This window comes from Aethalodelphis obliquidens, unplaced genomic scaffold (genome assembly GCF_003676395.1).
Source record: "Aethalodelphis obliquidens isolate GAN/ISIS:26980383/991018 unplaced genomic scaffold, ASM367639v1 scaffold16, whole genome shotgun sequence".
Taxonomy (NCBI): domain Eukaryota; kingdom Metazoa; phylum Chordata; class Mammalia; order Artiodactyla; family Delphinidae; genus Aethalodelphis; species Aethalodelphis obliquidens.
This window is the reverse complement of record NW_020837960.1, coordinates 21,415,704-21,428,973: the sequence shown is the minus strand read 5'-3', so window position 1 is coordinate 21,428,973 and position 13,270 is coordinate 21,415,704. Positions and strand designations below refer to the sequence as shown.

Here is a 13,270-nt window from a genome sequence, read left to right as displayed (position 1 = left end):
TTAGAAAATCAAGATCAAATTAAAACCAGATAAAGCAGAAGAAAGACAATAATAAAGATAAGAGTGGAAAATAGTGAAATAGAAGATAGGAACACAATACAGACAAACATACGAAATCAAAAGCTTATTTGAGTAAATCAATAAAATTGATTGATGGCTAGCTAGACTGGTTAGGAGAAAAAGAGAGAAGACGCAGATTTCCATAATTTCCATAATTTGGGCATAAATGAGGTGACATCACTAAAGATATTTAAAGGATAATAATGGAATATTTTGACCAACATTGTGCCAATAAATTTCAAAATGGTGTAAAATGGACAAGTTCCGTGAAAGACACAAACTACCAAATCTCATTCAAGAAAAAATAGATAATCTGAATAGCCTTATACTTATTAAAGAAATTGGATATTTAGTTGTTTCTTTAAAGAAAACTGCAAGCCTTGATTCTATCAATTCTATCAAACATTTAAGGAGGAAAATATTATCAATTCTATACAAAACACTTTCTAAAAGCTGAACAAAATTCTTCCCAACTCATCTTGTGAGGTCTACATTACCGTGATACCAAACTCAGGCAAAGAGATTACAATAAAAGAAAATTATAGACCAATATCTCTCATGAACATACATGTGAAAACTGTTAAAGCTTTCATAAATTGAATATATCATGACCAAGTAGAATTCATCCCAGAATGAAAGAGATGAATGGAATGAAGGATTTACATCCAAAACATTCAAAATTAATTCCATTCAATTCACCATATTGTCAAACTGAAAAAAGTCAAAAACAAAAACCCACATGATCATCCCAATAGATGCAGAAAAATCATTTGGTAAAATTCAACATTCATTCCTGATAAAAATTCTCAGCAAACTTGAAATAGAAGTCACTTTCTTCAACCTGATAATGGAGAACTATGAAAAAGTAGTGATGGTAACATGAAACTAAACATCATACTTAAGGCTAAAAGAATGAATGAATGTTTTCCCTCTAAGATCATGAAGCAAAAAAATGCCCACTCCTGCCATTTCTATTCTAAATTATACTACTATTCAATTTCAACCAATGAAGTAAGGCAAGAAAATATTAAAGGTATTAAGATGGCAGAGGAAAAAGTAAAATTGTCTTTATTTGAAGACAACATGTTTGTCAATGTAGAAAACATGATGGAATCTACAAAAAGTCACTAGAACTAATAAGGGAGTTTAACAAGTTTGCAAAATACAAGATCAATACACAGAAAATAAACAGTCAGCAACTGAAATAAAAACAATGCCATTTATAATACCATCAAAAATATCAAGTACTTAAGAAAAATCTACAAAAAGATGTGCAAGACTTGTACACTTAAAATAATGAAACATTGGTAAGGTAATTAAGGAATACCTATACAAACAGAGAGATATATTTTGTTCATGGTTTGTGAAGATTTTGATTATCCCCAAATTGATCCATAGATTCAACACAATTTCAAAGTCCAGCAGATATCTCTTTTTTTGGTTGAAATTGCCAAATTGATTAAAAAATTCATCTGGAAATGTAAAAACTTAAAGTAACCAAAACAACTTTGAGAAATATGAGCAAAGTTGGAGTACTAATTCTAACAGATTGATTGATTTATTTCAAACCAGTCATTGTGACTTTTCAGTTAAGATAGACAAATAGATTAATGGAAGAGAATAGAAAGAAACAGAAATATATACTCAAATATATGGATTTTTGACACAGGTATAAAAGGAAATCAGTAGACAAAGGATAGTCTTTTCGGAAAATGGTGCTGGAATAATTGGCTCTGTATAGAAAAAAAGAAGAACCTCGGTTCATACCTTGTACTATAAACAAAAAGTAATTCAGAATGGATCATATACATCAATGTAAAACCTAATTCTAATAAAAACTTCTAAAAGAAAACAGAACATTTTTGTGATCTTTGGTTAATAAAAGATTTCTTAGATATGACACCAAAAGGAAAATCCATAAAAGGAAAAAAAAGAAAATAGGCTTTGGTATCTTCAAAAACAATGCTAAGAGAATGAAAAGTTAAGTTCCATGCTATAAGAAAATATTTTCACCTTATATAGCTGATAAAGGACTTGTATCCATGATATATAAGGAACTCTTAACTCAATAATAATTTTTTAAAAAACAACTCAAAATTGGCAAATGATTTGAACAGACACTTCACCAAAGAAGATATACAAATGTCAAATAAGCAGATGAAAAACATACATTAGGAAAGTGCAAATTAAAAGCACAATGAGATACCACTACACACCTATTAGAAAACCTAACATTAAAAAGACTGACCATGTCAAGTGGTGGCAAGAGAAACAGGAACTCTCATGCACTTCTGGTGGGAATGCAAAACAATAGAACACCTTTGGAGTATGATTTGGCAGTTTCCTAAAACTTTAATCCTATTCCTTTCGTCTGGTCCTGCCATTCCACTCCTACATATTAATCCAAGAGAAAGGAAAGCCAGACAAAGAAGAAGCCATGCATACTATGTGATTCAGTTTATAAAAGGTCTAGAAAATGCTGTGTCTATAGTGACAGAAAGTAGATCACTGGTTGCTTGGATACTACGGTCTCAGCAGAAATCTCTATAAAGCGATATTTCTCAAAGTTAGGATGGTGGACCTTGTGCATCAGGATTGACTAGAAGGGCTTATTTTAAAATTCAGCCTTAAATTTAATGCCACTTATGCAGAGGATGGTTAGAAGAGGAGCTGAAATAAAGTAGTGCAGAGTAAGCACAATTTCAAAAACAGATGTGTTTGCTCTATTCAAGTTTATACTTGCTGGGTAATGGGCATGTTGTAAGCTGATTGATGGCCTGATTTAAGAGTACAGTGCAAAAGAAGTAAGAAAAGTTACGCAAAGTCATTGAGCCTCATGTTTTTCTTATGAAACTGGAGATAATAAGACTCTTGAGAATTTTTAAAGGAATAAATATTGTGTGTAAAACACGTACTACTCTGCAGCTTTGATTTGTAGAAAGTGTCCCAGGAAGATTGATATCTATCTACCTATCTATCTATTGATCTATCTACCTACATATTTTAAATTCTTATTTTGAAGTTTTAAATTATTGTTTATTTTCATATGTTTTAACCTTCTTTCTTTTTATTTGTATTTATTTCTATTTTATAAATAATTTCTCTTTAAATTTTATCTTTATATTTGCATATGTCACTTGGCTGTCTTTTCCCAGAGATACATGCTAGATTTTTGTATGTATACTCTCAAATACTGATTTCTTTTCTCCTATGGTACAAAAAAACCCATCAGGGCCTTAAAATTAAAGGTAACAGTCTTTAAAAATATCCCTCGGTTTCATCCCTACTGTCTCTGATGACCATGTTCAAAGTCTAACTTTGCAACACCTGGTTCATTATCAAATGCAAACCCTGAAGGGAGCTAACTGAATGAATCCATATACTCTTTGTTCTATTCAATCAACCTGTGATCTTCCAGAGGATTATTAACAACATGCTGTCTGTCTGGAATAGCCATCTGTGTTAATGATGATGTAGTATATTCTACCAGCACCACCTTACGTAACCACTTCCTTTGAATCATTTTGGTTAAAACACAGCCACACTCTGTCCAGTTTAGATTACAGTCCAAAGATTCTCTACAGGAGTACTGAGTTGGTAGGACATTTTGTTTCTTGGCAAGGGCTCTAAATGCTAGGCATAAATCTCACCACTGTCCAGACTAGGAAACATTCTGGAAAACCCAGGCTACCCAGACTTCCGCAGTTAGTGGCACCATTAGAACTTTATATCTTACTTCCTTACCTCAATTGCTCCTCAAAGAACCAATGCTTTTCAGCTACCTCAAATCTTTTCAGATCATTTAGTATTACTCTAGGGCTGAGCCTCTGATCCAAGAGGTATCTTTAGTTTGGTCTTCCTCAGTTTTATAGTCTCTCAATGACCAACTTTCAATGCATGATATAATTTATCACACTATCACAAGTCAGTTTCTCAGCAGTATGGGTTCTATTCCCTGTCTGCTCTTATCTCTAGTCCAAGATAAGGATGACATTTATTGAGATCTGAGTAGATCAAACTGATCTCTTTATCATTCTCAGCAAACCAATATTTTTCTGCCCCTCCTTTTTCATGTAGTAGACTCTTATGTTACTTCAAGTCTCTGTTAAGGGCATCTCTTTGGCTCCTTCTATGTTAGCCTAAGCCTAGGAATAATTAACTGAGGTATTTGTGCTCCTGTAGTGCTGTTTATTCTTCTATTATAGCCCATGGTACATTGTGGATTATTGATTTGTCTTTTTACCCTTTGAGGACAGTAGTTGTCTAATTCTTCTTTTGAATCCTCATAACTTAGCACAGTTCCAGGGTTATATTATGTACTCAGTTGATGTTTAATTATTGCTTCATTGTATAATGATTATTTATATATCATAATAGTTTTAAAAATTTGAAAAACACTAAATTCATTCAATTTCCTTTAATGAGTATTTGTTATATATAAAAAAAGAGGTATAAAGTCCTGTTCCCAAGTCCAAACCTCTTATTAACTTAAACCTTGAGTTTTTTGAATTACCCACTTTGAAGTAATTCTTTTTATACCTGAAAAATGGATTTATTGAAATGTTTGAGATAAAAATATGTATTGCAAGAAGCATAAGACAAACATTTCAAGAGTACAAAATTAGTTGTAGAAATAACATAATTTTCTGGTAAACCCACATTGTATTACAAATGTGCAAACCTTTTTGATACAAAAGTTTTGGTTTTCTTATTTTTTTTTTTATACCGAGCACCCATTTTTATTTATCCATTTCCCATTGAGAGGTAACTCCTTGCATGCATTTTATCTATCCATTATTCAAGGTTCAATCTTCTCAAGGGGATAACAGCTCACCACTCTGAGATTTGAACTGTAATTAATCCGGTGGCAAGGATTTTCTCTCATGGATTCCAGAGTTAGCCAGAAATTTTAATGTCAAGATGTAAAAGCCTGTAAGGTTGTTACGTTTCCCTCAGATTCTATCCCACAGGAGGCTAAGCCCACAATTTCCCTCCTGTTTCTCATTCAGAAAAACAAAATACTATATTTGCATTCAGAATTGTTCAGTGATTGCTTTTTTGTGCTGGTGGTTCATTTCTTCACGTCAGCATGGCTCTCATATTTTTCCTTTAAGATCAGGTTGTTGATTTAGGGCTTTGTAAACTTTGTTGTCTGGTGTCTGGATTTTCACTGAGGACGATCTTCCCTTGATCGTCTTCTAGATCCTGATTAGGAAGAAGGGAGAGCATATAGATTGTAAATGTGATGAAACTATAGTGTTTAAGAATATGATATTTTATGCATAACTATATCTATAAAAGACCATCATTTCTTATTATAATAAATGTTAGATTGTTTTCTTAATAATATATTCTGGTTATGATGATAAAACCAAGTCCTCTTTTGATCAAAGGTATATGAAAATAATAATTTAAAGTGATGATTTTAGTTCCTTAGAAAATTTGGATGAATTTTCATGTTTAGAAGAAATCTGTGATAAAGCCTTCAGTTAAAAATTATGTGTACAACCTAAATGTCCTGCGTTAGATGAATGGATAAACAAGATGTGGTACATATATACAATGGAATATTACTCAGCCATAAAAAGGAACAAAATTGGGTCATTTGTAGACATGTGGATGGACCTAGAGTCTGTCATACAGAGTGAACTAAGCCCAAAAGAGAAGAACAAATATCGTATATTAATGCATAGATGTGGAATCTAGAAAAATCTTACAGATGAACCTATTTCTAGGGCAGGAATAGAGATGTAGACATAGCGAATGGACATGTGGACATGGGGTGGGGAAGGGGAATGAGGGGCTAATTGGGAGATTGTTTGACATAAATACACTACCATTTGTAAAATAGCTAGTGGGAACCTGCTTTATAGCACAGGGAGCTCACCTTGGTGCTCTGTGATGACCTAGTTGGGTGGATGGGGGGTGGGTGGGAGGGAGGTCCAAGAGGGAGGGGATATAGGTATACATTTAGCTGATTCACTTCATTGTACAGCAGAAACTAACACAACATTGTAAAGCAATTTTACTCCAATAAAAAAAAAATTATGTGTACAATTGAGTCTTTAGTTTCAAATGTCTAGATTGGACTGAGTTAAAATCAGATACGCCTATAATGCATTCATAAGCCTTCAACTTCTTTTGACTATTAGTATATAATTATCTTAGAAATTCCAAATATGTAATTATTTTAAGTTCCACAAGGGAAATCTTTGAGTTTTGAATGCATCAGAATGTAAGGTAACCTATGTGGAAGATTAGAAAATGCACATAAATAAAGTTATAAAGAAAATTATAGTGCATGGATGATATATACATGTATATAACCTACACATTATATCAAAATTTTGTACATACCTATATTAATCATTTTCTATATGTGTACAGTAGATACAGTTTTGAATTTACTTTTGTCTCAAACTGTAGCCTCATTTTAAATAATAGTTTCACAGAGTTCAGGTCTACCTGCTACCCATTTTTGCTCAACTCTGGTATTCAAGGGTTTCTTTTCAAATTAATTCTACTTGAGTCTACCTCAGTGGTTCAGTATGTCTAGCACTTTACATGAGTATAATTGCCTTTCTTTTAACATTTGTTTTTCTTATATTCTATTAATAGTGAAAGATTTATTTTCTGATTCATATCATCAAAATACTTTGCTCAAAATAAAATATATTAGAATACTCTCCTTTTCTTTGGTTTGTCTTAATATAACAAAAGGTTTGTCATATATGCAAATTACCATAGTCAATATATTTACCTTGAATTCTTTTGTTGGCTTGTATCTTCCTCACAGGTGTGTCTGAAATTAAATAGCTTTAGTTAAAAATACTTTGAAATTATGACTAATATGAGACAGGAAACCATAGTTAATCAGAAGAGTATAAAGTTTTAAATAAACATCATGTAAACATGTAGATTTCTTTTGGAGTAGTGAGACTTTTGCACTGGCAACAAACAGACATTTGTTTTCCATATATCATAATGAATGTTTACTATTTGCAAAACATATTGTTTTATTATGGCATGTAGCACCCCAGATGATGTTCCATTGTTGCATGGAGTGACTTACATGACTTTTTCACCCTTTTTATGAAAAGCATCACTTTATGATGAAAGGATGTCTAACATTCTATAAAGTTTAGCAGAAGAATCTTCCCAGAGATATCCACTCATTTTTTCCAGTCATTCCTATTTGTGATGTATCAGACTTCTGCCTCTGTAAAATTCTCATTGTAAATTAATCTATGATCAACTTGTAATACATGAGGACAACAAAATATCATAACTCTAGAAATATACCAGTAAGCAATTCAGGAAGTGTGTGCCAACATACTCCCCAATTTAATTCCAATCCTACAAGACCATTTAAAAGTTAAGTAGCTAAAAATAATAAAATCTTTCTTATTTTAGAATTTTAAGTGTCTCATAACAATGCAGTTTTTTGTTGTTATAGTTGCAAAATACTTCCCAATTCCTCATTTTTCTTTTAAATCATTGACAAGACCACTTGGTCAACCTAAATTCACATTTTCACTCTGTCGTTGGACATTTGAGATCAATGAATAAGTGTGGTCCCTATGGCGACTTTCTTTCTCTGCTTACCTTTTTTACTCCAAGTTTTGAATTCTTGATTTTTATATATCATCTATACTCAACAATGAAGTCAAAATTTTTGTTTTATATATATATTCAATTCCCTGAAATCCCATAAAAAATGACATGAGACTATCACCAACAGTATTGTGGGCTGTATAATATCAAGTTTAAAAAAAAGGGAAAGAAACATTAAGCATTTTTTGAAGAATTCTGTTTCTGTCTACATAGCATATTTCCAACATGTCTTTTCTCCCCCCAGAATATAAGATACATAACCATTTATCACACTATATTAATACTATAATAAAATACAGAACTAGAGAAAACCTCATTAGATTGGATTAGTGAGGGAAAGTTTATGTGAGATAGAAAAGTCTGAATTATGGAATATGCTCCAGTTGATATATTTTTCTTAACTTCAGGTTTACTTGGTCACAAAAAATGGCTTATAAAATGTTGCCATGAAAAGATGGATCCAGTCTTTAAGCAGTGAACAAAAAGCATTGTTTATAATGGACTTATTAAATTCCAAAGAGCACTTATTATGCAATTTAAAACAATATTTTGACATTACTTTTCAAAACAAGCACTTACACTCAGATTTTCTTTTATAAATTTGGCAGCATCCAATTAATATTTATCCAATTAACTAACTTGTTAATTTATTATTATTTGGCTATGATAAAATCAAAATAAGAAGTGTTCATTGTGGCAAACAAATATCTCTGGAAGAAAAGCTTGATTAAAGTGCAGAAAACCAGATTTGCGCTCAGTGGCCCTCTGCCATCTCAAACTGAATGACACTTGTATTAGGTCGTGTTTAGAGAAGCTAAATATGGCAAGATAAATTAATCATTGAACAATCCCACAAAAATGCTCCTCTCCACCACATGTTTCCTGAAACATACAAAATGCTTCAGCTCACTTATTTGCAAGATTTTTGCATTTTTACATGGCTATGACTTTGGAAATTTAGAGTGTAAAATATTACTTTGTTGACCATGTTAACGTTAATTGACCGTAATCCTGATAGTAGCTAACATCACTGAGAGTTGATATGCGCTGAGCATTATTCCAAGTGCTTTTCACATATTGATTCATTTATATGTAGGTAACATTACTATCCCCACTTTTCAGATTAAGAAAGCAAGGCAGGAAAGCATCAATTTATAATACAAGTTAGTTCAAGTTGGAACCCAGATTGGAAGCCAGACCTACAACCTGATCCTATGTTCTCTACAGAAGCCATAAATCTTTACATGTTATACAGGCAGATTTGTCAAAACCTTCCCAGATAACTTCTTGTTGTTGTTCCTTTCTCCATAGCCTACTACTTTGCTCTTCTCCCTTAATTACTTTAGTAGTTTCAGTAAATGTAGTTCTATCTAAGACAAGAGTGAAAAACTCAACACATTTTATGAGAAGAAGTTTTAGTTAAGGGGTCTGAAGTGTTTCAATGACAGATCATTTTGGTACCAAACTGACCACTTAGCCATGTTAATAAGAATGACCTAAATGATTGAGGAATACACGCAGTTCATCAAAATGTACCATATGTACCACAATATGAGTAGTTCAGATAGAAAACTCCAAGCTTTGAGATGAAGACCACATTTACCTATAGATCAATTATCAATACTCTGAAAGAAAAAAAAAGCCAATCTTGCATGACATAATCTTTATTTACACCAGCTTCTTTGTAAATTGGTGTCTCTTGGGATCTAGACAAGAGATACTTGTTATTCAGTGTTGACCCAATGGTTTTACAGGGCTGGAAGAAAGAAAACTAGCATGTCCACTTAGTGTCCAGATATTAGTAACTATACTGCTTATATTGTCTTTCTTATGAGAAAAAAAAAACCCTTGGAAATGTTTTGATAAAAACTTATGTTGTGACATTGACAAAACCAGCGCATTATGAATATGTGGAGAAACCAAATACTGGGAACTAAAGGAATCAGCCTTTGGGATGAACATAAACTAGAGTTAAAGAAGGATTCCATTAACAAAAATTAGAGTATCTTATTCTTGTAACAGGTATTATCTTCTCTTGGCTGAAGTTAGTCTTCAGCACTTAGTTCGTCGTTTATAATGGACTTGTTAATGGGGGCTTATTGAAGGAGAGGAAAACATACTTACCGAAGTTTAAGCCTAAATAAATTAAAGCAATATATACAAGTGCAGTTACTAATTGGTTCATTCTCTACAAAGCACTGCCATTCTACAAAGCCGCTTACTATGGCAAGGACTGAAAAAAAAAAAGAATTCAACTTAATTTTCATGTCTTCACCTCTTCCCTCAAATCCCTACCTTTTTCTAGTACAGTGTTAAGCATTTAGGGGTAGATGAGTAAATTCTGTATTAGATCTCACAGGAAACTGGTTCTGTTGTGGCTTTGGGAGTGTCACATATTCCCTGGAGTCTGAAAGGAAATCTTGTATTTTTCAGACACAAATTTTTCTATTGAGGGGAAATTTAATCATTGGTTCAATAAAAATTATTTATTTTTACTATCACTGAACAGTATCAATACTATGTAAGAGATTCTACCTATATAAAAGTAAAGAATAAAACAATAATTGCCAAAAATATACATGGTCCCAAGAGAATTTACAACTTCTTGGACATAGTACTACAATTTTTTTAAATTTTAAGGATAAAACCCATTGGGACCATACTTTGGATAAACATTAAACTTCAATTTAGTGTTTCTCAATTCACAGTATATTTCAAAAAGCATATTTGATTTTTTAAAATAATTTAAATACTTGTTTCTCTAAAACAATTTCTTACCTTACATTCTTTTATTGTTAAGAAAATGAACTGGAAATTAATTTATTCAAATACCAATTACCCAAATTATACTTTATTAACATTTACTATTTCTTTGAGTAATTACCATTGAGAGTTTGTGTAAGATTTTGAATTCTTTTTTTTCTTCTTTCCTTTTAAAAGTAGGTCCTTTTAACGCCATAGGCAGAGAACATTCCATATTTTAAATATTAAAATTAATTTCATATGCAAAATAATTTACAGCTCCAGGTATAGATTATGACTCAAACTGTTAGAAGAAACAGATAACCCATTCCCAAGTATGTAGTTTTGGAAAATAAAAATACTAAATGCAATTTTTTTGCTAGATCTATGCACTTAAAAAATTCATAAACATGCCTCTTATTATTGTTGTGGGCGCAGTGAATACATTTTTTAAAATATAAAAAGTATTTCAATTTGGGCTTCTTTAAATAACTACCAATTTTTAAAGTATCCCCCTTTCACATACAAAAATATCTTTACAGTTGTCTGTATCAAAGCAAAAAAATATTCACTGCTCCCCATTGAACTTTTTAAAGACTGTTTAAACTAGTAATTCTTTCTTTATAATGCTTACTATAACCACCATTGACCCAATCAGTCTGTTAAGACAGACATGATGTTGTCTTTTTTAACCTAACTAAAAAAAAAAACAAAATAAAACCTGAATGCTCAGTCTTTAAAAAGTTGAAAATCTCAGTTATCAGAACCTGTTAAGTGGGTTAGTTGTTTCCCTTTTACTAACCTCCCTGAAGCAGTCTTTTAATTTCTTCATCTTCAAATAAATGACCATCACCACCTTCAATGAATTTGGTGACCTTGGTGACCTCTGAGAGGATACATGTTTATAGCAGAAATTGGTTTATGTAATAAAAAGGCAGGAGACGTGATGTGATATATAATGGCATCTGCCCAACAATGAATTCCAGACCAACACTTGGTTCTTTCTTGGTTTTTAGTGTTACTTTTTGATAAACCAATTTTCTTACAAAGTTGTTGAACACTGTATAGCAAATATAGAACAAAACAATCAATATGACTGTCATTTGAGTTTCATTCCCTATCTTTGGACTTTTTTCTTGTGTTGGTATGGAACTAGAACAAAGGAATGAGATAGAGTAGAAAGTGTAAGAGGCTTCAAAGATTATTTTAGACTTTGACATAGATAGCTTAAAGAAATCCACATTCTTATTCTTCTAGACATACTGACCTTCTTGCAACAATTTCTTCAGAGTTTCGTCTGCTTCTCCACCACTAGTTGAAATTCTAGTGTATTTTATTTCAGGACCTAAGGGAAAGACAAAAAAATAATAATAATAAGGAACTGAAACAAGGCTGGGCAAACTTCCTCTGTAAGGGTCACATAGAAAGTAATTTAGACCTTATGGGTCTTGTGGTCTGTGTTGCAGCTATTTAACTTTAGAGTGCAAATAGCCATACACACTGTATAAATGAATGGTCACACTGTGTTCCAATAAAACTTTATTTACATAAATAGGTTGGCATGGGCCATATTTGCTGACTGCTTGTTTAAACATGGACTGCCAGGGAATTCCCAAAGACTTAAAAAATAGCTGAATTCAGAATTTTAGACTAATTCACTGATGGGAGACTGATACAGAGGTTTACTGAAATTATTGATCAGTTGTTCTATACAAGCTTGCATATTATTTTGGTGTGTAGATGTGTATGTGTAAACCTTAAGATTAAAGGAAAATCGAAGGAGGGAATGGTTTTTTTCTAGGATTTAGTAACTCATTAATAAATAGCAAAGTGAAGATAGTGTATTATATGATACACATGCATATTCATAATAAAAACACAGACTTATAGATTTGTCCCAAAATTTCCAATTCAGAGGAAAACATAGATTACATATTTAGGATTAGTATTATTTCTACCAAAAAAGAAATAAAATGACTTCAGTAACCACTAAGAAAATGACTTAGTTTCTTTAATGATTCTTATAGAGATATTTTAGGATTAAATGGTTTGCCCTTTATAATCCAGGCATAGTTCATATACAGAGTTAAAAATTACCTGTAAGATCTGCTTAGTAGAGAACTGTAATCCCAATCTAAACTTTTCTAAGAAGATTTTACAATAACTACATTTTTCAAGTGAGTTGGATTATCCCTTCTATCACTCACAGGTGATTTTTATCATCAAGGATGATGTATTGATATTTTATCAGGATAGTTTCTCTTACAGTGTTTCATGTACACATGCCAGTTATTTTTTTGTTATTCATTTTCATTATTTTTGATCAATATGAGATTCAGGATCACATTTGTTTAAAAAAAAAATTACCTGTAATGATTCGTTCTTCTCTTGTCTCTTTTTCAGTTATCTCCACAGGCACTCCATCAATGATTTTGGTGTATTTTTTAATAATTGGCTCTGAAATAGGGGAAGAAAATGCATTTGATTTATCCCCTTATGGCATCTAAATGGCCATAAGCTAGACATTTTAATGATTAAATGTATTTCTCACAACAATGCCATTTAGAATTCAATCATAATAATTTGGGGGACGTATCTCAAATAAATTCATATAACAGAGGTCTAAAAGGTAGTGGTTATGTCCTGAATCTTGGGTAAGGGAGAGAGCCAACTAGCAAGCTAACACTCCATGTCATATTTGTCTCTTGACTGTGGAATGAGTGTTCAGGGAGGGTCCAGGGAATTATACATCATTAGAATGGGAATCTTATAAGTCCTAGCAATGACTTATTAGTCAGTCTTATAGAATGGCCACTCTTTCTTCTAAGTACAATATGTTCTTTTGTATTGACAT

General features: G+C 32.0%; 1 protein-coding gene and 1 long non-coding RNA gene across 7 annotated transcripts in view; one reads left to right on the top strand and one right to left on the bottom strand.

Annotated features, from left to right (window-relative positions):
* Positions 1-13,270, top strand: part of LOC113625683 (uncharacterized) — a 529,756-nt gene that overhangs the window by 388,900 nt on the left and 127,586 nt on the right. The gene's annotated exons all lie outside the window — the stretch shown is intronic.
* Positions 4,459-13,270, bottom strand: part of POSTN (periostin) — a 34,329-nt gene continuing 25,517 nt past the window's right edge. For 3 of the 6 annotated variants that reach the window (XM_027116485.1, XM_027116486.1, XM_027116489.1), the window contains 5 exons: positions 12,784-12,873; positions 11,684-11,761; positions 11,219-11,302; positions 6,821-6,862; positions 4,459-5,265 (listed from right to left, as the gene is read on the bottom strand). In XM_027116485.1, coding sequence (XP_026972286.1) covers positions 5,228-5,265; positions 6,821-6,862; positions 11,219-11,302; positions 11,684-11,761; positions 12,784-12,873 — 332 coding nt within the window. In that variant the 3' untranslated portion in view covers positions 4,459-5,227. The remainder of the gene's footprint in view (positions 5,266-6,820; positions 6,863-11,218; positions 11,303-11,683; positions 11,762-12,783; positions 12,874-13,270) is intronic. The other 3 variants (XM_027116487.1, XM_027116488.1, XM_027116491.1) reach the window with 1 other exon arrangement.